Source organism: Ptychodera flava, chromosome 10, assembly GCF_041260155.1.
Source record: "Ptychodera flava strain L36383 chromosome 10, AS_Pfla_20210202, whole genome shotgun sequence".
Taxonomy (NCBI): Eukaryota; Metazoa; Hemichordata; class Enteropneusta; family Ptychoderidae; genus Ptychodera; species Ptychodera flava.
The window spans coordinates 8,389,188-8,410,845 of NC_091937.1; the positions used below are offsets into that span (position 1 = coordinate 8,389,188).

At 37.1% G+C, this 21,658-nt stretch overlaps 2 protein-coding genes across 2 annotated transcripts; one reads left to right on the plus strand and one right to left on the minus strand.

Moving 5' to 3' along the window:
• Positions 1-1,421: 1,421 nt before the first annotated feature.
• Positions 1,422-6,324, minus strand: LOC139141406 (echinoidin-like). Its single transcript, XM_070711029.1, has 6 exons — positions 6,209-6,324; positions 5,530-5,598; positions 4,865-4,877; positions 3,976-4,372; positions 3,146-3,225; positions 1,422-1,606 (listed from the first exon to the last, which is right to left on the minus strand). Exons 2-6 carry the CDS (start codon positions 5,581-5,583, stop codon positions 1,572-1,574), a joined length of 579 nt encoding a protein of 192 aa, XP_070567130.1. The 5' UTR covers positions 5,584-5,598; positions 6,209-6,324; the 3' UTR covers positions 1,422-1,571.
• Positions 6,325-16,059: 9,735 nt separating this feature from the next.
• On the plus strand, positions 16,060-20,436 carry LOC139141407 (sodium-dependent glucose transporter 1-like). Its single transcript, XM_070711030.1, has 4 exons — positions 16,060-16,114; positions 17,366-17,735; positions 18,354-18,639; positions 18,985-20,436. The coding sequence occupies exons 2-4, from the start codon at positions 17,511-17,513 to the stop codon at positions 19,647-19,649; spliced, it is 1,176 nt and encodes a 391-aa protein (XP_070567131.1). The 5' UTR covers positions 16,060-16,114; positions 17,366-17,510; the 3' UTR covers positions 19,650-20,436.
• Positions 20,437-21,658: the final 1,222 nt, after the last annotated feature.

Consider the following 21,658-nt stretch of genomic DNA (forward strand, 5'->3'; position numbering starts at 1 on the left):
AAACATATTCATCCTTGAACTAGTCAAGCGAGTTGTGACAATTTTTGCTCAGCGCCAAACAATAAGATTGTAAGTTTTTACTCCCCGTTTCCTCTCCGACTTTACCGAATTTTAAAACCATATGTCACTCGGTATTTTACTTTTGTCTGGCATTTTGGGTTTCTATTTGTTGACGTTTGATACTCTTTGCTTGATTTGCCAGATCAAATTAAGTAAATTCTCGACGGCACTCGAACTCGCGACGTGCGCCCAATCATCTAGCAAAGACATCACAGTCAAAAATTGTTCAGCTAAATCTCCACCCTTCCACGCAAGGAAGAGTAGTTCAATTACTCAGCCATAGTTGTTACACATTTTCTGGCTGCGACTCCTCCGCACACTGTAAAGTACAGGAAGCACCGGCACACACATACTCGCTATCACGCATCGCTCACAAACTTTTATCGAAACAATGAGTACATCTGGGCGAAAGACAGTTTCGAGAAAAATTCTGTCTACCAGCAGAGGTATCTGTCCAGGGTAGAAAATTCAGTAAATTCTCGAATTTTGAAATAAACCTTTAGCGTTTCCTTTTATTTTCCAAATTCTTCTTTGCATTATACAACGTAACATTGGTGTTTTTGTTAATTTCAGATTGTTTAAGGCTTGAAATTCCTCCAACGAAACGTTGGCGATAACATAAATAAGAGCTTTAGAGATGTCCTTAGTTGGCGATTCTTGACTATATAGTTTTGATAACTTATCTTTAAAAAGTAGAGCAAAAAATAAAGGTAAAAGTTCGTCCCTTAGTCTCCGTATTCATACAGAGCCCTCAATTTCTGGTTCTAACACAGTTCTCATGGTATTGAGATTGACAAGGTGTTCGTCCTTCTGTCTCCTTTTCAAGTTTTATCAAGTTTACAATTTTTTAAAGAAACATTTGATGTTCACCTTTCATGTTACTCTTACGAATGAAATATAGTGTCCACTCTTTCTCTTTACTTTAAATCGCCTTCGCCAATACGTGATTTAATCCAAGTTTATGCAAATTTTAGATATTCAAACAATCGAAATTCGTGGTTTTGTTTCCTTGTAGAAGAATCTCAGTCGATGCATGGAAAGAAAGTTAAATACTCAGTATTTAGCTACTACTCATCCCTTCGCATGAAGCGCAATTTTATTTAAGTTCGAAATAGGCACAGCTGTCCGAATAACAACAGTGAGCCATAGATATCGTGTTGTAGGTCGATAAGACCAACCTTCAGATCATGATCAGGAACTTGATATGCAGCACTAAAGATATTGGAAACGATCATTGACAGTTACTTTGTCTTTGAACATTAAGTAGCCTTGTAATTATCATCCCTTTCAATGTTGATGCTAACTTTGACAATGATAAAAGGAACGATATAAAAGAAATAAAGGACACATGGACAGCAATATTTTGATGAGAACTATAGTTGATAAGTATTTATTAAACGATTAAATTATTTCTATTCCTTCAGTGACGTCAGCTGAGCATAAGATAATTCTATCGTAGCCTAGGTCTTCGAATGGTCTCATACAGATTTCAGGAACGTTAATGAGGCGAGTTAATTGCCATGGCCTCCGAAGTGACAATAAGGATCTGAAATCAAGTTGAAGAGAAAAGATCGATTGACATCTTCTATAAGAAGCATACATACATACATACATACATACATACATACATACATACATACATACATACATACATACATACATACATACATACATACATACATACATACATACATACATACTGGCAATGTTCGAAAGGATGTGTTCTGTAAAGACAAATAATGAAATATATCATTACGTAATCGGCAGGTAATTTTTGTCGGAATTTAAACATTTAGCAAAATTATAGTATAAGTGTGACGTGAACTTCAAAAATACAAAAGGTGTTGGCCCATTACATATGACCTACGTTTTTAGCTCATGTGTTCACACATATGAGTTATATGTGTTCACACATATGAGTTATATCGTTGCGTTGGTGTGTGTGTATGTCTGTCTGTGTGTCTGTGTGTCTGTCTGTCTGTCTTTTTACACGGTAACTCAAAAATGCCTCAACGGATTCAAGTCAGATTTGGTAGATAGTTACCACATGCTAATGGCAAGAACCGATTAGGTTTTGGTAAGTGTGGCCTGCATATTGATGAAGTTATGAAACACCATTTTTTTCACAAAATGGTTTTCTATGGACACAGTCATGACAGTGTCGACGTATATCATTAAGTACCGAACAAAACTACATGAAACTTTTCACTGATGAAAATTTTAGAGCATTATGATCATACTGTGAGTTTCATATCAATTATATGCTCATTTGCATATTAAATGAACGTTTGTAATTGGTGATATAACTCCGAAACTCCAAGACCAAATGTGATGAGTGATGATACAGTGAAACCTGTTTAAAAAGAACAATGTCTAAACTGAAAACCTGTCTAAACAGAAACATTTTCCCAGTCCCATTCCAACAGAAATTTATTTTAAAAGGACCTCTATAAAGCAAATACAACTCTAAATAAACTATTTTCTCAGTCCTGAATGGTTCAGTTTCGATAGGTTTTACTGTACTCTCTACAAAATATTGATCTGATAAGATATATATTTGTACTGAGAAGCATTGAGCGGTGTCAAGTTAATAAATAGCTCATTTGCATATTTAATGAAGTTTTGTAAATAGTCATGTAACTCCGAAATAATTGTACCAAATTTGATGAGCACTGCTGCAAATATTGATGCGACAGATATCTGACTCTATTGTGAAGCATTTAGTAGTGTGGAGTTAATTAAGGGTTCATTTGTATATTTAATGAACTTTGTAATCAGCGATGTAACTCCAAAATTACGACATTAAATTTGATGAAACGCGCTTCAGATGTTGATCTGCTAGAGATCAAATTGTCCAATGAAGCATTGAGCAGTTTCAAGTTAATAACAGCTCATTTCCATATTTAATGAAGTTTTGTAATTAGTGATTTAACTCCAAGTGTACTGTGCGAAAGTTGATGAAACGTGCTACATATAGTGATCCGACAGATACGTGATTGTTCTGTGAAGCGTAGTACTATGTAATGGACCTGTTGTAAACCACGTGAGCACATTAATTTCACATCTGGTTTATCGATGATCTTACCTGGTATTTCACAGACGATGCCCTTTGGTCGGAAGTTGCAGTATTCGTCGTCCCACAGGCCCATGTGATTGAATCTGTACCTGTCGTCAAAATATTAATATGCTATTAGTGCGAGTCATATAGAAACAAATAAGAATGAATGGCAACAATCTTTACTTCATATCTTAATTAAGCATCTTACATCTTAAAGGAACAAAATCGACCATTTTTCATGAATTTTGTTTGATACATGATACTACTTATATTTTTTGACATGTCGAAAGATACTGAATGAATGGGTGACCATGCATATATTCGACCCCGGTTTTAGACACGATAAACGAAACCATCGCAAAATGAATTAATGGTCATGACCATTAATTCATTTTCGCAATGGTTTCATGTCGACTTTGTCCCTTTGAGCATGCATTTTACAATTTACACGCAGAATATAGGAGATTAGGATATTTTGGATGTAATTATCCTTTCCTAGTGTTTGATAAAGAATGTAAACTGTGAACTCTTTACACCGATCTCAGGAAAATACGTATTCCTCTAAATCATTTGTATCATCCTTTGGTAATCCTCACAATGATAGATAGCAAATATTCATTTTATTAGTTACCCGGTGGCATTATGATAAATCGAAACAGTTTTATGACGACAAGGACATATAGTTCCGCATCCTGCCATCAAATTCACGCTTCTGAATTTATGTTTACCAACGTTAGCGTCCTCAACTATCCCAAGGGTAGTGTCCGACAGCAAAAAATGCGGAAAAATCAGCAGAAAGCTCGCTTAATGTTAAATTCTTATATTGATGTGTATAACTGATTAAAACTTTCCCTCACCATAATTGCGTACAGTCCTGCCCACGTTTATTCTGTTTATCGTTGTTGTTAGGTTCGCCAGGGGCATAGTTGCGGAAATCGTCACAGAGAGCGACACCATCAATCCAGTAGTATTCCCCCTCCTTTTCCCGATCAAACAGTCCGATCCAAAAACCGTACTTAGTTATGCAGTCCGGGTTTTTTTCAAGAAGATCCTTGATAAAGTCGCGCACTGTGGTGTCAATTGCTGCAGTGTTCAGTATTGCTAGCCGACCCTTTGGACCCTTCGGCAGTATTGAGCGTTGTCTACAGAATTGCCTAGCCTTCGCATTATAGGGTTGGTCACCGTCGGGTTGCTGGCAGTAGACCTCGTACACCATGCACATACAGTCACCATCAATTTGTTCGACGAACGACCCTTGCAAAGGGAAGGAAATATTTAAATATAATTTTAATCACGTATTTGCAATGGCAATAGTTGGCTACTACAATAAATTTTAACTTTCCCGAGAGGAACCGATTTTTCTCACTGATGGAAAATTAACGTAGAACTTTGTTACTGTAGCAAAGCAGAAATTAGCTGGCGACGATGGGTGCCAAGTCATTTACTTTCCAGTGTAAATTAACATTGGTGTCCATTGTATTGCAACTCAATCGTAAGTGAACGTCTACCAAACTATTTTATAACATGTGCCATTATGTCGTACCAGTATGCAAATTACCCCCCGCCCTAAAAAGACAGAAACAAAAACAAAATGGAGAACCGATTGTATATAATAAATCACTAATAAAATCACTTGCAAGGAGAACTTTGTGTTTGTTTTCAGAAAACTATTGCCAAACTGTCCGAACGACAGTTAGCATTTTTTCTTGGAAAAAATTCAAATAAAGAGTGAAGCGGACTACTTACCTTCTAAGTTGTACTGTTTAGTAGCCGTCCATGTCAATACCAAAATAGACAGTGATAAATACAGGGATGGCAGTGCGGGGTAGGGGATAAAAAGAAACCACACTTTTTAAAATTTATCAAATACTGGTTTTCATATCACTGGTTTAAATGTCTAGAAAAGCAAGAATTGAAAAGTAACAGGTACTTTTTGACACAAACTGCTTTAAAGGGACAAAGTCGGCCATTTTCATGAATTTCGTTTGATGCGAGATACTACTCACATTGTTTGACATTTTGAAAGATAATGAATGAATGGGTGACCATGCATATATTCGACCCCAGTTTTTTGGCACCGTAAACGAAACCATCGTGAAAATGAATTTATGGTTTTGACCATTAATTCATTTTCGACATGGTTTCATTGAACTTGTCTAAAACCGGGGTCGGAATATATGTATGGTCACCCATTCATTCAGTACCTTTCAACATGTCAAACAATTTAAGTAGTATCTCGCATCAAACAAAATTCATGAAAAATGTCTTACTTTGTCCCTTTAATCCTCATGATTGTCTTTCTTTTCTGGGGTTTCACATTTTCTTATAAAGCAATGACGGCAATGACGTAATTATAAGAAGCTGTAATATTGCTGTTTAAAAGTATAAAGCCTTTGCTCAACATCACTTACCGCCTGGACAGCCAATGCCATGCATCCGAGGAGAAGAAAAAGTTTGAGATCCATTTTTAAATGTTGTTTCTGAAATATAAAAGGGATTTTGTGGTATGGATTTCGACCAGAGACGTTCTAAGGTTAAAAGTAAAGCTTTCCACGCAGCTTTAGAATGGTCAAGGTAACTACCGTGTGACGCTTATCTATCGACAGAAAATTTCTATCGAGAAAGTTAGTCTATTGTTAGTATGCATACAAAGCACAGGGTCCCACTAGCTAAAACTTGTATACAGTCTATATTCGCAATACTACAAGTGCGAACAGGAAAATATGCCAGCACTAAACTTGTCGTAATGCAACCGCGAGAATTACGCTGAATGTCTCGATCTGAGAAAGCAATCATAAAACATTTATTTAGATCTGTACAAAGACGATTGATGATGTTGTTTACCAATTGGGATAAAGATATGGCGCTTCGTAACTTCTACTGATGGTTAAACCTTGATTAGAGATTAGTTCAAGGACAGAACATAAATTGTGATGCCGGAATGTCATAAAATCTTACGATACACAAGCATAGTCCGGTGAGATCTATCCAACTGTTTGACAGACCATGGCAAAACCGACAATACTACTGAAAATATGAAACATATGATATCATGGGAGTAGAAATTAAAGTCGATTTTTTGCCACTTACCGATATTGCAGATTTCTTGATTATCAGTTCTTCGGGGCCCAAATTGGAATGATCATGAGACAAGCCTGCGCTTATTTATAGATCTCTTACATCCAAGGAGTGCTGCCTTTCATCGTATCAGAAACAAAGACATATTAATCTGTTGGAGTGGAAGATATTAGATCGAACATGTGACAGGTTTTCGAAGGCATCCAGATGGTATTCTTCTGTTTTTAGTATAATTTTGTCATTTTTCTTGATGCCAGGTTTTTAGACCAGTCGAATTATCCTTTGTTGCCGTATGAATATCTTATGGTTTCATTAATTCATGAAAGCAAGTTATCAAAGCAACAATAGCATAACTGACAGCTGATTGGCATCTTATATGTGGCCAGTTGGGGGTTTTGCCGTACATGTTTCTATTTACTGTGCCTTGAGCATTTGTAAACAAAAAAAGTGAGAAAAATATGGTCAATTTATGCATATGTCACACGCAAATAGTTTGCTGATGGATTAAACTGATGATCAGAAAAAATTGATTTCACTAGTCAGAAAAAATACTACCATATGTGAACTGACAGTACTCTCGTTTTTCAGGACATGATACCTGCAAAGTTGTTCTCTTCTTCAATTTTACTATGTCTTGTTATGAAAAGCGCGATTAGCAAATTTCAACAAACTTGGCGTTGCTATTTCAGGGATAAAATTATCAATCTTAAAATGTAAATTCGATATGCGAATTACCAATCGTTTAATATATATGTTCATTAGCAATATATTTGTCAAGTGTTCTTCAGAGGTGGTGCGGTACAGTCATCGTAAAGGTTGATAAAAACATTCAATTGAAATATATTTCAGATGCGAATAAGCAATTAGCTGACATAAAACTGCAAATAACTTGCACTACTGTCAGATCTTCGAATCTACAATATATGTTCTCGGTTTCATTAATTTTGCCTCAGTAAAAAGTGTGTGAAATGCAACTATGTGTTATTTACGATAAAGAGCATTTAGCTTATCGGTTCAAAGTTACCTTTTAGTAAGAGTGTTCGGAAAAAGCTTTATCAAATTTTCTGCAATCAATAGTGGCACATAGTTTCCATTAAATGCAAAGACAAATTTACAATTACTGATATTAGAATGTTCAATGACGTAAGCAACTGTCATATATCTGCGTTATCAATAAATAAGACATTTTGTAGTGTCGGTTAAGTCCATCCAAATATGTCTAATTGTAAAAGCTCGTTATATATGTAAATGAGCAATGTAACTGACTAGAAACTACTCAAGTTAAGACAAAAATAAACTGCCACAGGTTGCTCAACCAATATCTTTCAGCAGGTGATGTGATTCGTCACAACATTTGCAATCACTTTGAGAATATTGGATTTTTAGAATGTTGAGTATTTATTTTATTAAGACTCGTCAACTGTAAACGATCAGAAGAAAGATTCTGCAGAGAATGACGAATCAGGTGCTAATAACTCATGCAAAGTCAGGCCTCCATAAAGCACTAAACATCGAACAAGAGAAAGGGGACACTAAATGTAAAATTATTCATGACAGAAATGTTCAACAATAAACGAGACACCATCTCTTGAATCTATGGAGACTTGAATTTCTTACAAAACCAGCAGGTTTTCCCTGGCGAATATTTAATGGATCAAATGAAGTATAAATGCTTCCCAATACCATTTGTATAATTATATTTCCTAGTTAAATGCAAAAGTTGATTGAGTAGTTCATGCTCCTGGGGTAAACTAATGCATGCATGGCTATGCGATAAAGACAGAACAGGCGGTAGGAAGAGTGTAAGAGCGGTTTGTTGTAGGTGGCATTTGAATCTGCACTGTGTCGGCTGGGAATGCTCGAAGAACAAAACTTAACAAAGCGTTACATATTTATGGTAGGACATTAATAACTTGTCAGTTCAGTCTGTTTATGTGTAAAATGCTTTGTTATCGATAACAGTGAATTAAAATGTAAACAATAACAGCGCATTTAACACTTATAGATAACGGTGATAAGCTAAATACGAGGTATACGACATGCTTTAAGGAGTGGAAAAAGAAAATATCGACGTTTAAAACTGAAAAAAATGAAACAAATCATCAATAATTACAGTTGCTGGTCCTTTAAAATTTTAACCTTGATTGTTCCATGGCCTCCGATTCTTATTTTTTGCCCGGAATGTTTATCGGCGTTAAATAAAACTGCCAACAAAACTTTCAGGCTAAATATAAGCTTAAAGCTATTATTTAAAAGAAAATGTGGCATTTTTTAACCGTGATTTTTTAATATACTCTCATCCTTACAATTAGTCGCAGAATGTTATTCGGCTTTATCTCAATTTGCAAAAAAAAACTTTTAATGTAAAGCAAAGGCTTAACCTTGTAAATATTATTTTAACAAATGGAATGTTGCATTAGTTCATATGAGAGTGGTCAATGTAAGAATTCTCTATATTAATCTACAAGTCACTGTAACAAATATCACATCAAAGAGACCGGCAAACGTATATCGAAGTGATTAGCAGTATATGTGGGATGAAAATGATTGAGCAATACGTAAATCTATACAACGAGCAAACGTGGATATTTTATTAAATTCAAGACAAACGGTTGCGCTAATTTCAAATACCGAAATGTCATCATTACATCATATCATGGTATATTTAAGCAATAATGCACCCCCTCACGGCCCACAATGGACGAAAGCAAACTTTGCACGACATAATGTACGAGGCGAAGCCGAGTACATTATGGAGTGCAAAGTTTGCTTGAGTTGTAGTTGTAGAAAACGAATAAAAAGGAAATTTAAACTGAGTTTGAAGCCGTGAGCGTCGTCCAGCATGATCGGCCCTGACTCTGTACATATTACATGCACTCCACACTGCACAGTGCACTGCACTGAACACGCGTTCAGCACAAAAAATGACCAGCACTTTCACGGTTCATTTTGAATTGAAAAACGATGTATTTTCGAAGGAAATGAAACGTAACTGCATCCCTACCGTCTATATCGAACTTGAAACATCACCTTTAAACATCATGCCATTCAAAAAGCCGACACGGTGAAATGCCAGAGATAAAGAAAACGGAATGTTCATCAGCATGATCAGCGAGCTGCATGCCATGGTATCAGCTGATCAATACGATCATTATTATGTCGCTAGTAGTACAGCATTCATTGCAAACGATATCAAGAGAGTTCAAAATTGTTATTCAAGTGTTTATATTTCAATAATAATTGTGTCTATAAATTTAATTTTCGATGGCTTCTTGAGAAGAGCTATTTTATTTCGGCGAACAACAGAACTTGACGTAAACGGGTGCTTGAAAGGTACAGTTGACAAACATACTGGAGGGTTTCGGTACCGTCGAGTCGCGATATCGAGAACAAGGCAAGGTAAAATCACAGACATGGAGAAGAAAAAACGATGAATGAAAGTTGTCTCCGATTACAGTCAGGGCATCAGAATTAGGTGGCCGAGATGTTAGATCAACGGAGAGTCAACGGTCGTCATGATTGTTGGTAGTAGCTGACCTTGGACCGAGACTTTGAATGGCTCTGTTGTATATCCGTAGACACTTCCGGTCAAGGTTGATGACAGCAAGCTGCCGTTGTTGGCCCGTTTACGGCTGGTTCGAGTAGCCTTTCATGCCTGCATCGTTTACAATGCCACTGACATACATAATATGCCATGTGTCAAACCCAGTATCGTCTAGGAGTTTGCAAACGTACTGAGTTCTGTTTCACCTATACGGCAACGAAGCGAACCATGTTGTCAACAAACGTGGTAGTACAACCAGCGTATCGGACGGGGACTGCACGCTGAGCGCCAGCCAGACAGACGACAAATGCGTGCGTGAGGACTCAAAAAATGTGATAAATCGTTCAGTTAAAACGTTATTATCAATATTGTGCACCATTATCAAGATTTATGGTTTTGTGTATTACATGTTTATCCGATACTTTCCCTCCTTTTAAATGCGCAGTCCTTTTTTCGTTTTCCAAAACAAAACTTGCTCGCTGTGGGGCCGCAATGCTGAATAATGGAATACATTATCAGTAATAATGTATGGGTATGACGTCACAAAATTCACTGGTATTGACAAAGCTATAATATAATAGAAAGCAAATAATAGACAGGCGTGACAGCTCATATGTGAAACTGCCTTATTACGAAATCGAAACGTATGGTTCTGCAACGTTTGCACAAACAGTATCTCCCACGTGTTTTTAGAAAGGTAGAGACATCCTGCAAACATACGGCACCTGTCAGAAATTACTACGGAATCAGAAATGTAAAAAAAAATATCGACGTCATCAGAAAACTTAGTTGACAATTTCACACCATACTCTGTAACCGATCTCTTGTACCTCTGAGACATAGGGAGCACAGGTATAGGAGGTTTAATGTCCAGGCATTACTTTGGCGACTAGATCGGAATGAACCCTTCATATATGAAGCTCTTCTCTGGCTCCAAATATCTAGAACTACAGCGAATTCTAACCCACCTGACTTCAGTTCAGCATGTCTCAGCGTGATTGAAATACCTGAGAAATGTGTTCTTCGAAAAACCTGAAACCAGCGACTCCGTCCCTGTAAAAACAATGGCAGAATTTGACCTGCAGTTGTGCAAGCCTTCATTTAAAGGATTACAAAGAGGTCTCAACATCTGGTTCTGCCGACGAACACACAGAGATGGTTGTTTAAGGTAGAATGCAACGCGAAAGTGAAAGACTTAAACTAGTTTTCAAATTTTCGTCAATGAAACTTTTAAACCATTTTCTTACCTAAGCAAGAACAAAAATCAAAATTTGGTACTAGAGAAAAAGTGTCAGTCAATTAACAAGAAAATAAAAATTTTAATCTTTGAAGAACTAAGAAGGTGGAAATTTCTCCTACTCAATGAGGTTTAAAAAGAGCAACCACAAGCGCCAGTTAAGAAAAGTATCGCAAACATTTGAGAGTCTGAATATTTGTCACCGGGGCGCATTCTGCCTTAAACCTACATTTGTAAACTAGTGGAAGGCGAACGTGTATGAAAATGTTCATAAGCGACCTAAACTCTTGCTATTACGAGTTTCTTCAACTTGTAAAGATAAAAATATATTCATCAAATAAGGTACAATGGAAGGTTGGAGAGTGAATACAGTGACTTCGGAAACTTACGGGGATCAAACTTTGATACTCTTAATTGTAATTTTTCAGTAAAAAATTGAAGATTTACACGGTCAAGTAAAAAACTTTCTACATACTTTTCAGTCGAGTAAGGACTTTGGAATTGGAATGGTACTGTTTTGGTAATGTTTTACATGGCTTGTGAAATGAAGAGCAATGCAGAACAGACAAAACCTGAAGCTATATAATGATATTCACATTGTGGAGTTACTTATCAATAAAAACAGTGCGTTGAATCATACCATTGATGGTTTTTTATACTTAAACCTGTGTATAATGTTTTTAAAACAATATTAAGCTCTGTCGAGAAAATCGTTGCCCACAGCCGTTGAGTAACTGCTCGTCAATTCGTCGCAAAGGAGTTTACTTGGCTGAGACAGTGGTTCTGTGGATGTTATTCATGCTGATACGATTTGTAGAAAAGTTAAGATAATATTTTGTGTTTAAACATTTTTGATAAATTATACAAATCTTGCCAAAACCATGGCATGGTAAAAGGGTCTACTGTCTACCTGTGCTGGCATTAGGGGCAACTATTTGCAAGGTAATAAAACGTGCCTAACCAGTTTCAGACGACGTGCAATAGCGCAGGGAGAATAGAAGCCCTTTCTGGCTTTCAACGGTTGCGGATGGTACTTGGTTATTTATACCTGGTATAAACTTAACATTGTGATGTGTAATGGTCAAGTTCTTGGTCTCATCAAAACGTTTGACTGGCTTTTGTCTGTTATGTCTTGTGGTGATTCCTCCACCTGTTGCATACCGCAAAGGAGTAAGCTGTTAACAACGGCGATGGTAAGTATTCGTGCAGACTGTACAGGATAAGTTACAATATTTAAAAGTGTGGAGTGTTTACTTACATCAATAGTTTCAAATGAACAACATACGATCCACCGATGGATAATAGACAGAGCTTTTGCTGCCGAAACTATTATTGAAAATCTGATAAAAATGAAAAGCTTTTTGTTTGACAAAGTTTGAAGTGGTTTACTAAAGGTTAATGAATTCGAAAAAAAAAACATTTTCTGTACCCATGATTTGCGAGTACTTGTTAAATACATACAGTAGAAAAAAATGACAGTGCACCATAGAATATGTTAACAACACATTTCTTGACTAGTTTTGGACCCTGTGACGCCATGTGACGCACTGTGTCAGAAAAGGTCAAGTTTGTAATACTGACAGCAGTGATGTAATTAAAACAAACATGAGTGGTGTTTTCCTCTGTATATGTGTGTATGTTCTTGAATTGCAAATTTTGAGAATAGTTACTTCTTTGTCAGAGAAAGTTAAGTTTGTAATAACAGCAGAAATGTAATTAAACCGCACGCGATGGCTAATTTTCGGCTAATTCGTACCCGATTGAAACCACCGTATTTGATATGCCTTGATGGTATGCCAATCAGCTTACAATGACAGATATTGGGTGATTGAATGTCGACGTATTAATGCTCGGTATGCTTGAAAATTCCTTTCTCTTAGGGGCGAAAGACAACAGTGAAGCCTGGTGAGTGAACATATTTTACCTGTGAATGCCCAGCTATGAAATTCATGAATCCTTCATAAAAAAAAGCAATGCTATATTTGAAATTGGAAGGGGTATGTTTTCAGATTTTATAACAGGGCATTTTAATTTCTGGCCATGGCTGGAAAGAAAGTCTGATAATCTAGCTCCACGGCGTTGTTTCGTGTCGCCCCGGAGTTTGTAGCATTACATTCGATGCTTTGCGTGTGACCTAGGTTTGTATGGTGCGTGCTTGATGATAAATGATGTACACACGATAGAATATATAAATGTGTTCTTAGAAACTGCTTTCCAGTTACTGACGATAGCTATTTAGGATTGATGCTCAATGCGAACGTCGTCTTAAAATTGTGCGGAAAAAAGTGATATTATGAGAGAAGCATCAGGCAGGTCAATGAGAGGAGTTGTTTCCGTTTGTAACTGCTGATGTTATTCAATTATTAACCAGCCCTGCACCTGGAATTACAGCTTGGTTACTTCGAATATTCCACGATGACCTATTATGATACATAACCCGATGTATGAACAGACATGTGAGACAGAGCAGAGCGAATGCTTAAAAGGTTTACATTTGAGGTTGACAGATATATCCGTCACAAAAACAAAGGTGTATATCTTTACACGGAATTTCTTGGGACTCATATGGATGCCCGAAATATAGAATTATTTCGCCGGGCATCCTTGCTTTGGAAGCTTGCTCGTGAAGCAAGCTTTTTTGAGGGACTGTTTCAAACTTGATGCATTATTTTTATTATATTAACCAAAATTACTGACGACCTGAGAACGTAGATATAGTGTAGAGGCGACAGAAACTTGCAGAAAAACGCCACAGAATCTCAAAGTGTGACCGGCGATCAATCTGGTGAACAGAAATAGTCAAAGACTCAAAAAACCCTGATGAGCGAAATTCGTCTAACGATGCTGGTGTGATGTTGAAAAAATGTGGTTTAAAATCCATCAAAGCCAAGCAACTACGACCTGGGAGTGTTTACTCTGAGCGAGCCTTCTACAGGGAATGTTTTAGGCCTAAGGCAGTATGCGCCTCGAAAGTGAAAGACTTAAACTTTTGCTCAAACTTTCCTTGAGGAACCTTTCAACCAGTCTCTTTCAAAATCAAGAATAAAAATTCGGGATCACCGTGCAAATTTCGGTACTAGAGAAACAAAAAGCCAAAGATTTACCGATATTTAAAATCCAAAATGGCCGACATGCCTGTGTTAACTCTACGGAGAAAAGTAAAAATTTCGAATTTCGAAGTTTTCTTACACCAAAAGCTTTAAAATAAACCCCCACTAGTGGTAGATCAGAAAAGAGGTGTAAAAGTGTGAGAGTCCGAATATCTGTCCCCGAGGCACGATCTACGTTAAAGATGAAATTCACCAGACTTTCAACAGAGAAATCAACCCTCTTGATCCAGACACACATTACCATGGACTTGTACTTTACGTCTACTCTCCTGTTTGAACACCTGTATATGAATGAAAATGTTGCTACAGGCCCTGAACCTCCCACCAGCAAACTCCGTGAGTCTCGAATGAAATCACAGGAGCCACAGACTTCGTATCGAAAAATCTCCCTAAATTTACAGTGGTCATTGAAGAACACACAGTCACGACACGGTACCATGTTTATAACCCCGTAGAAGGACACACAATACTAATTAGCGCCGCGGTAATCTATGAAAATATGATTAAGGGCTAGACTATATGAACTAGAGAGGTGAAGACAAAATAAAAACTAATACACCAGTCTTTTTTAATATTCTCTGCGTGTTTATGTTAATATCAGCAGTGGACATGCCCCCAGATGGTTTCATGTCTAACTAATATGTATATATGCGGGTCGGGACGTGTCTCCTCTAAAAAGCAAAGCATTATTTATGTAAATGTAAAGGAAGAAGCGTATCTTCAGAAGGCATGTCATATTGTTTTTTAACTGAAATTTTTTTTTAATTGAAATGATGGTACATCCACTAATCCTTACCATAACATGGCTAATTTAAGGTGGTGATGATTGGTACCATTATTTTCTCAGAGTTATATTTCGTATAACATGATGCTGGTACCCTATTAAACCATGCACACGTTTTCTTTAAAATATTCATGAAATGTGCTCATGCGTAGAAAGCTTGCTCAATACTGTCTAACAGGTATGTTTTGCGACAAAAAGCTGTTTGTGCATCACTTTATATTAATAAACAAATTAGATTTGGAAAATTTCTGTCTCATACAGACTCATTGAAAGAAATGATTTCTGATATATCTACATGTATATTGAGTTCCTCCTCATGTCATTGGAACAATGTTTTAAACATTACTTAGTGAGTGACGTTCGACAAATTCGATTGATGCTATCTTTACCTGTATCAAATGATATACTCATTCGTCGTAAAATATGTTCAAATCACATTTGAAAATTTGAAAGCTGAGCTAAGATATTCGTTTGCAGTTTTCGAAAAGAAAGTTAGAAATGAAGGAGTCGGAACAATGACTTGCACAACAAGAAACCAGAAGTGTAACATGTACATGCCGACATTTTAAGGGAGAGGTTAAGTGTTTTACAGCGATGCAGTGTCGGCCATCACGCAGAAGGGACAAATACGAGTGATAAAACTGGGTTTGCCGTGAATCTCAGCCCTTTGAGTGAAATATTTGCTTTATAGCGTCTCAAATATATTTTACAGGGACGAATAAACACTATGGTTGACTTATAAAATCTGCTGATTGGCCGAAAATATAACCGAAATATAAGGGATTAAACGCCAAGGCAAGAGAGCGAATATACAGAGCCGACTACGATATACCCAATACATCGATTTCACCAGTCAAAATGGATAGACTAGACATGTTTCACTGAATGGAACGGCTGTTGTTGACCAAGAAAGTTCATTTTTATGTGTAAATTTGTCGGCATTCATTATGTGGGAGGTTTTCTCAGTAAGAAAAAAATCAGATTCTGTTAGCTTTCGAGTACATGCAGGTACTGTGGATATAATAAACTTTGACATCATTTGTAACGATTGTAACCCCTCGACACCTCAAACTTCCTGATATCATTAAGATGATAAAAATAAAGCCTATGAGGGCGCTTTACCGAACTTTGTACCCAGATCGCAACTCGGATATATAGGGACTATACACGGACGAGCCAAATAGCTCCGCTCTTCACGTTCAGGCCAATGTGAACGATAGCTTTGGGCGTCACGTTACGAATGGTAAACAAGCTCAATCTCTTTTCATCATGTACGCTTCGACTATAGAACGAAACGGTCGCGGCTACGATGTTTAAGCGGTCCTGACACTAGAGCAGGCGATTCAATAAGCTTATGTACAAGGAGCAAGAACTGAACCTGATCATGTTGTCGTATTTATAAGGTCAGTGGTACATTCACAGTGACTGAGGTATGTTCGGCAAGAATCACCCAGTCTCGTTCTATACATGACGTCCGACCTCCGTCACGTTGTTCAGGATTGGAGTACGGTGCACAGACGCACATAAACGGCAATTCATATAGCATAAGGTTGCGTCAGTAATAGAAATTCACAAATTTAAATATGGTTTTGATAATCTATAGAAAACGTCAGTTTCCCTCAAATCTAGAGCAAAGAGCAGAGGTCGGCCATGTCAAAGGTCTTTGCAATTCGGAATACTATTATCTTAAAGTTCTTGTTTCCACTCATTTAAACGCCCCTTGGTGCCACGCCAGGGTGGTCGTTACGGTAGGGTATATGTCCAGTTGACAAACATGAATCAATCTGGGGAACTACCGTCGAAGACTGCCAGTAACGGCATTATCATAGACTCACTTGTAGTCTGGAAGGATACATTTTGACACAAGCAAATAGTACTGCGAAAAGGTGACCTCCATATCTGCGACTGGGGTCAGGTGTGATATAATTCCGAACAAGTCGAAAACTAACAAATTTCTACGAAAAAAATATAAGGCGCTACCCACGTCGGGGTCAAATATGCGCTATTTTCATTGATGTTTTGGATCAGAAAACACCCCGTCTTATTAAAGCGTTCTATGATAATTTCACGGTGTTAGGTCCGCTTCTAAGTTTTGACAGGTTAGGTGGAGTCATTGTCTATCAGATTTCCTTCATGGGTAAAAATCACAACAGCAAAGCTTTGCGAGATAATCATGATTCATTGATAACATGTCAAATCTATTCTGAACTTTTATATATAATATATATATATATATATATATATATATATATATATATATATATATTATTATATTATATATATATATATATATATATATATTATATATATATATATATATATATATATACATATACATATATATGTTATATGTGTATGTGGTGCGTGTGTGTTTACATGACTCGCTTAAGCGAAACCCGAAGTAGTTGACATTTTACGTGTACCACAGTTTGGTGAAACACTTTAGCGTTAATTGTTTGTTTTTTCTCATTGCTGTCATTTTGTTTTCCTACAGGAAGTCACCAGCTACCGACGAAGCAGCTTAAAAATCTTTAAACTCATTAAAGGAGAAGATTGATGAAGCATTGTCAATTATTACTGCGAATACTTGTAAAAGTGACGTAACGTTTAATGGAAGACCTTCTCTTATCCATATTGCCATGGACCAACCTGTAACTGATTCCAAAAGTGTTCCGACGAAGAACTATGATGATGACGGGGAGTGGTTGGATAACGGAGATGATGACATGAAGCGTAAAGCAGACGAGATAGAGCCTCTGTCTGGTGGTGGTCAACACGCCAAATGTGATCTACATCAAGAAACTTTGAGCGTACGACGACTCCGTGTAGAAACATTCCTCATTGCTCTTTCATTTTTCGGATTCGTGAGTTAGTCTTATTCGACATCACAACTGTTCTTTCTGTGATGAACGCTAGGAATACTTACAATTACTAAACATACTCGATGACCTTCTTTGCGCGAACGGCCTGCAGGAGACACACGTTGAACTTTGAATTGTTTAGTAAACATGAGAGCATGGCAGATGACAATAACATTATGAGCTTGCTGGGTTATGAGTACATTTAAAAAACGACGAGTTTGCTACATAAATTTTTAATTTCAAATGGTTTGAAACTCGATTACTCTTTGTAAAACTAGGTGACTGAGTGCTGGGTTTGCAAAGCACAATTTGCTGTTACTTAGTGTTGTATTAAGTTAAAGTGAAGATGTAAGTGTATAAGTTTAGACTTTTATTGCATTAAGGGGATTTGCATGCCTGTTGGAGAGAGAGAGGTCGGAGAGACAGAGAGGTCGGAGAGGTCGGAGAGAGAGAGAGAGAGAGAGAGAGAGAGAGAGAGAGAGAGAGAGAGAGAGAGGGGGGGGGAGAGAGGATTTAAAAGTTTGTGTTTCAATCAATATGCCTCAATTTGAAAATTAGGGTACGTTGTAGGATAGTCGGACGACTTTTTTACATTTCTATTTTTATTGGCTTTCTCTTCAGGGTACTTGCATCGCTGTCATAGGGCCGAGTCTACCAAGTCTTGAACATCAACTCTCAGAACCAATAGATAAGGTCTCCCTTGCATTTACTCTACGGGGTATTGGTTATCTTCTTGGAGCTCTTGTTGCAGGGCACATCTTTGAAAAAATCAGCTACAACTTGTTGTTCGGGACGGCAATGCTCTGCATGGCATTTGCTGCATTAGCCGCCGCCTTTTGCCGTAACCTAATCATTCTTCTGGTTGTGATGGCGGCATGGGGGTTTGCCATGGCCTTCGTAGACACAGGTGAGTGTGTACAGTAGCTGATAAAATCTATGACGACGTTTCTTTACAAAATCAATATCAGAGCCTTCGGAGAGGCACTAAATGTTACCTATTGCAATGTTATATTTTCTATACTTAACAGCATGAATACTGAGACTAAAACACGCTCAATATGATCGCACTATCTAACACCATGTTATACGCACAATATAGGTGGTGCAAACATCACAAGATATGAAATACAATCTTAAACTTCATTCAATACTGTAACAATGTGCTGATTTTCAAAGTACAGGAAAAGGTTACCGAAGGCACATTTTCACTCACCTTTTTACAACAGCAAATCCTTTGTAATTTAAATTACAGGTGGAAATTTTGTGTGTGTTAATTCGTGGAAAACCAAGTCTGGACCATACATGCAGGCAATCCATTTTGCCTTCGGTGTTGGTGCAACTGTCAGCCCGCTTATAGTGTCGCCATTTCTTCTCGACACGAATGAACCCTCCAATTCTACGACGTTGAACGTGACCACATCTATGACATCATTTGATACTACCACAGAGCTATATTTCGACGACTGTGAAACCAGACTTGACGAGAAAAATTGCTCGATTATACCTGAAAACTATGACTTTCACAAAGACAATATGAAACTTCCAAATCTTTGGTTACCGTATGGTAGTCTCTCGATTTATCATATTTCAGTTGCATTGGCTTTCTTCAGCCTCCTCCTGAAGGACGGAGGAAAATGCACACCAAAGCAAAACAAACAAATCAAGGATTCAAATGACCAGAAAATCCACGTTAACCATGGAAAGACAAAAACTATTACACGAGATGTTATCTTATTTGTTACTGTTCTTTCTCTTTTGTGTCTATTTGGATTTTGCCACGTCGGGCAGACTGCCATCTTCGGCGGATACATCTTCACCTTTGCAGTGGAATCTGACTTAAATTTTTCCGTCCAAGAGGCTAGTTATTTGACCGCGGTATACTGGGGTAGCTTTACGGCACTTCGGGGTTTTCGATAATATTGGCAAAGAAGCTTTCATCAAAAGTAATGCTGATATCAGATCTAAGTGGATTGTTCATATTCGCCATTATTCTAGTGATCTTTGCGGACAGTATTAAACCATTGCTGTGGATTGGCACCGTTGTTCTCGGCATGGCATCAGCGTCTATGTTCCCTAGTGCGATGTCGTGGGCTGGTGTGCACATCACGCTTAGCAGTAGAGCGACAGCGGCCGTCATTGTCTCATCGGCCGTAGCTCAGATGGCACTGCCCTGGATCACCGGATTTATCTTGGCTTCTTACCAGATGATGGCGATGATGTATTTAAATCTTGCTGTGATCATCTTGAACGTAACGACCTTTGTCACCATGGAGATAGTTGCATCGCGGTTTGGTAGTCGTGCTAACGAAAATCAATGTCCAACATATTCAACGAATGAAGGGGAGTGTGAAATGGAATTTTGAATCTTTTTTGATGTTTCAAGATGACAACATCATAGTTAAGGTCTGTCTCATTGTATATAAATACCTCAATAAGAAAGCTCTTCTGTGTCATATTCGCTAAAATTCAAAATATACAAACATGGCCAAAAAGAACGTAGCATCAATGTATGTGAATCTGGCAACCCAAGAGAGCTAGTTTAGGCTTCATGTATATTAAGTTAAACGAAATTGTGAAGTTTGCAATTTGTAAAAAGTAGAGTGCAAATATACAAAGCTTCCCTGTTCGTTGTTGTTTATTTCACACAAGAACAGGTAAAGTAAACATAGATGAAACAAATAAAACAAAAATTATAAAAGAGCAATATTGAAAGGCCAAGATGCAGTGCTTAATTCCATTTACTTGTACAATATCGTTTTGTTGTTTGTATATATATATATATATATATATATATATATATATATATATATATATATATATATATATATTACAAAATGTATACAATGTGCCCTCCCGGTTATCACCATAATGGCTTTATGGCAACCTCTGAACTTGGGCACAGAGAGTATATATATATATATATATATATATATATATATATATATATATAATATATATATATATATATATATATATATATATATAAATAAATAAATAAATAAATAAATAAACAGATTACTTCAAGTACAAAGTAATGAAATCTATTACTTAAGTTTCATGCATCTTGCAACCCTCGAGGACATCTGTATACTTCGATATATATATATATATATATATATATATATATATATATATATATATATATATATATATATATATATATATATATATATATATATATATATATATATATCAAAAAACCAGTCGGCTAAACTTAAACTCCACCTTCAAGAAAGATTGGTTCAATTGCCAAGCAATAGCTGTTACAGTCTTTCTGGCTACGACTCCTCCGCAGGCTGTAAAATACGCGAAGCATGCGCAACCGCACACACATAACGAATGTCACAATATACGAGCATCTACTAAAATGTCACCGAAAAGAATGATTTTCCTGCTTTTATTGGTAAAGTGTGGTCAATTTATATACAATATGACAGTGGCATTCAGATTCCTTGCCTCGATTATAGCATTTTGGAGAAAATATCAAATTTCAACTCCTATTACCATTTTACGAATGCTTGTGTCAGTTAATTTGTCTGTACTGCTGTCTGCATGAACGTTTTCTCTGAAATATTTTGTTAGATGAGTACGACATTTTGTAGCCAGAGGAATTTTTGGCGCAGCTAGGTTGCCGTACGTGTAGCTTGTACGAAGATTGAATTATAGAGGAAACCTTAAATTTGCTCCGGTAATTATGGTCTGTCAGTTATCGTCTATTACCATTTCGGCTACTCGGTAGGTTCATGGCGAAAAGTAACCTTTGTCTGTGGCTACCGGTTCAGATCGTCGCAGTGGCTTACAATAAAATTATGTGAGATCAAACTCCCTCCCTGTGAACAAAAATTCTTGAAAATGTGGGAAATGTTGATGTTAGACGCAGCCTACAGTGCAGTCTCACCTCAATATGTAATACGAACCCACTATGT

Bases quoted from the DNA above. Each gene is read 5' to 3' on its own strand.
- LOC139141406 (XM_070711029.1), bottom strand. From the start codon at position 5,583: ATGGATCTCAAACTTTTTCTTCTCCTCGGATGCATGGCATTGGCTGTC. The intron at 3,226-3,975 runs GTGAGGGAAAGT...TTTTGACGACAG, and splicing joins CAGGACTGTACGCAATTATG to GTACAGATTCAATCACATGG. The intron at 1,607-3,145 runs GTAAGATCATCG...ACTTGATTTCAG, and splicing joins CATCGTCTGTGAAATACCAG to ATCCTTATTGTCACTTCGGA.
- LOC139141407 (XM_070711030.1), top strand. From the start codon at position 17,511: ATGGACCAACCTGTAACTGATTCCAAAAGTGTTCCGACGAAGAACTAT. The intron at 17,736-18,353 runs GTGAGTTAGTCT...CTTTCTCTTCAG, and splicing joins CTCTTTCATTTTTCGGATTC to GGTACTTGCATCGCTGTCAT. The intron at 18,640-18,984 runs GTGAGTGTGTAC...TTTAAATTACAG, and splicing joins CATGGCCTTCGTAGACACAG to GTGGAAATTTTGTGTGTGTT.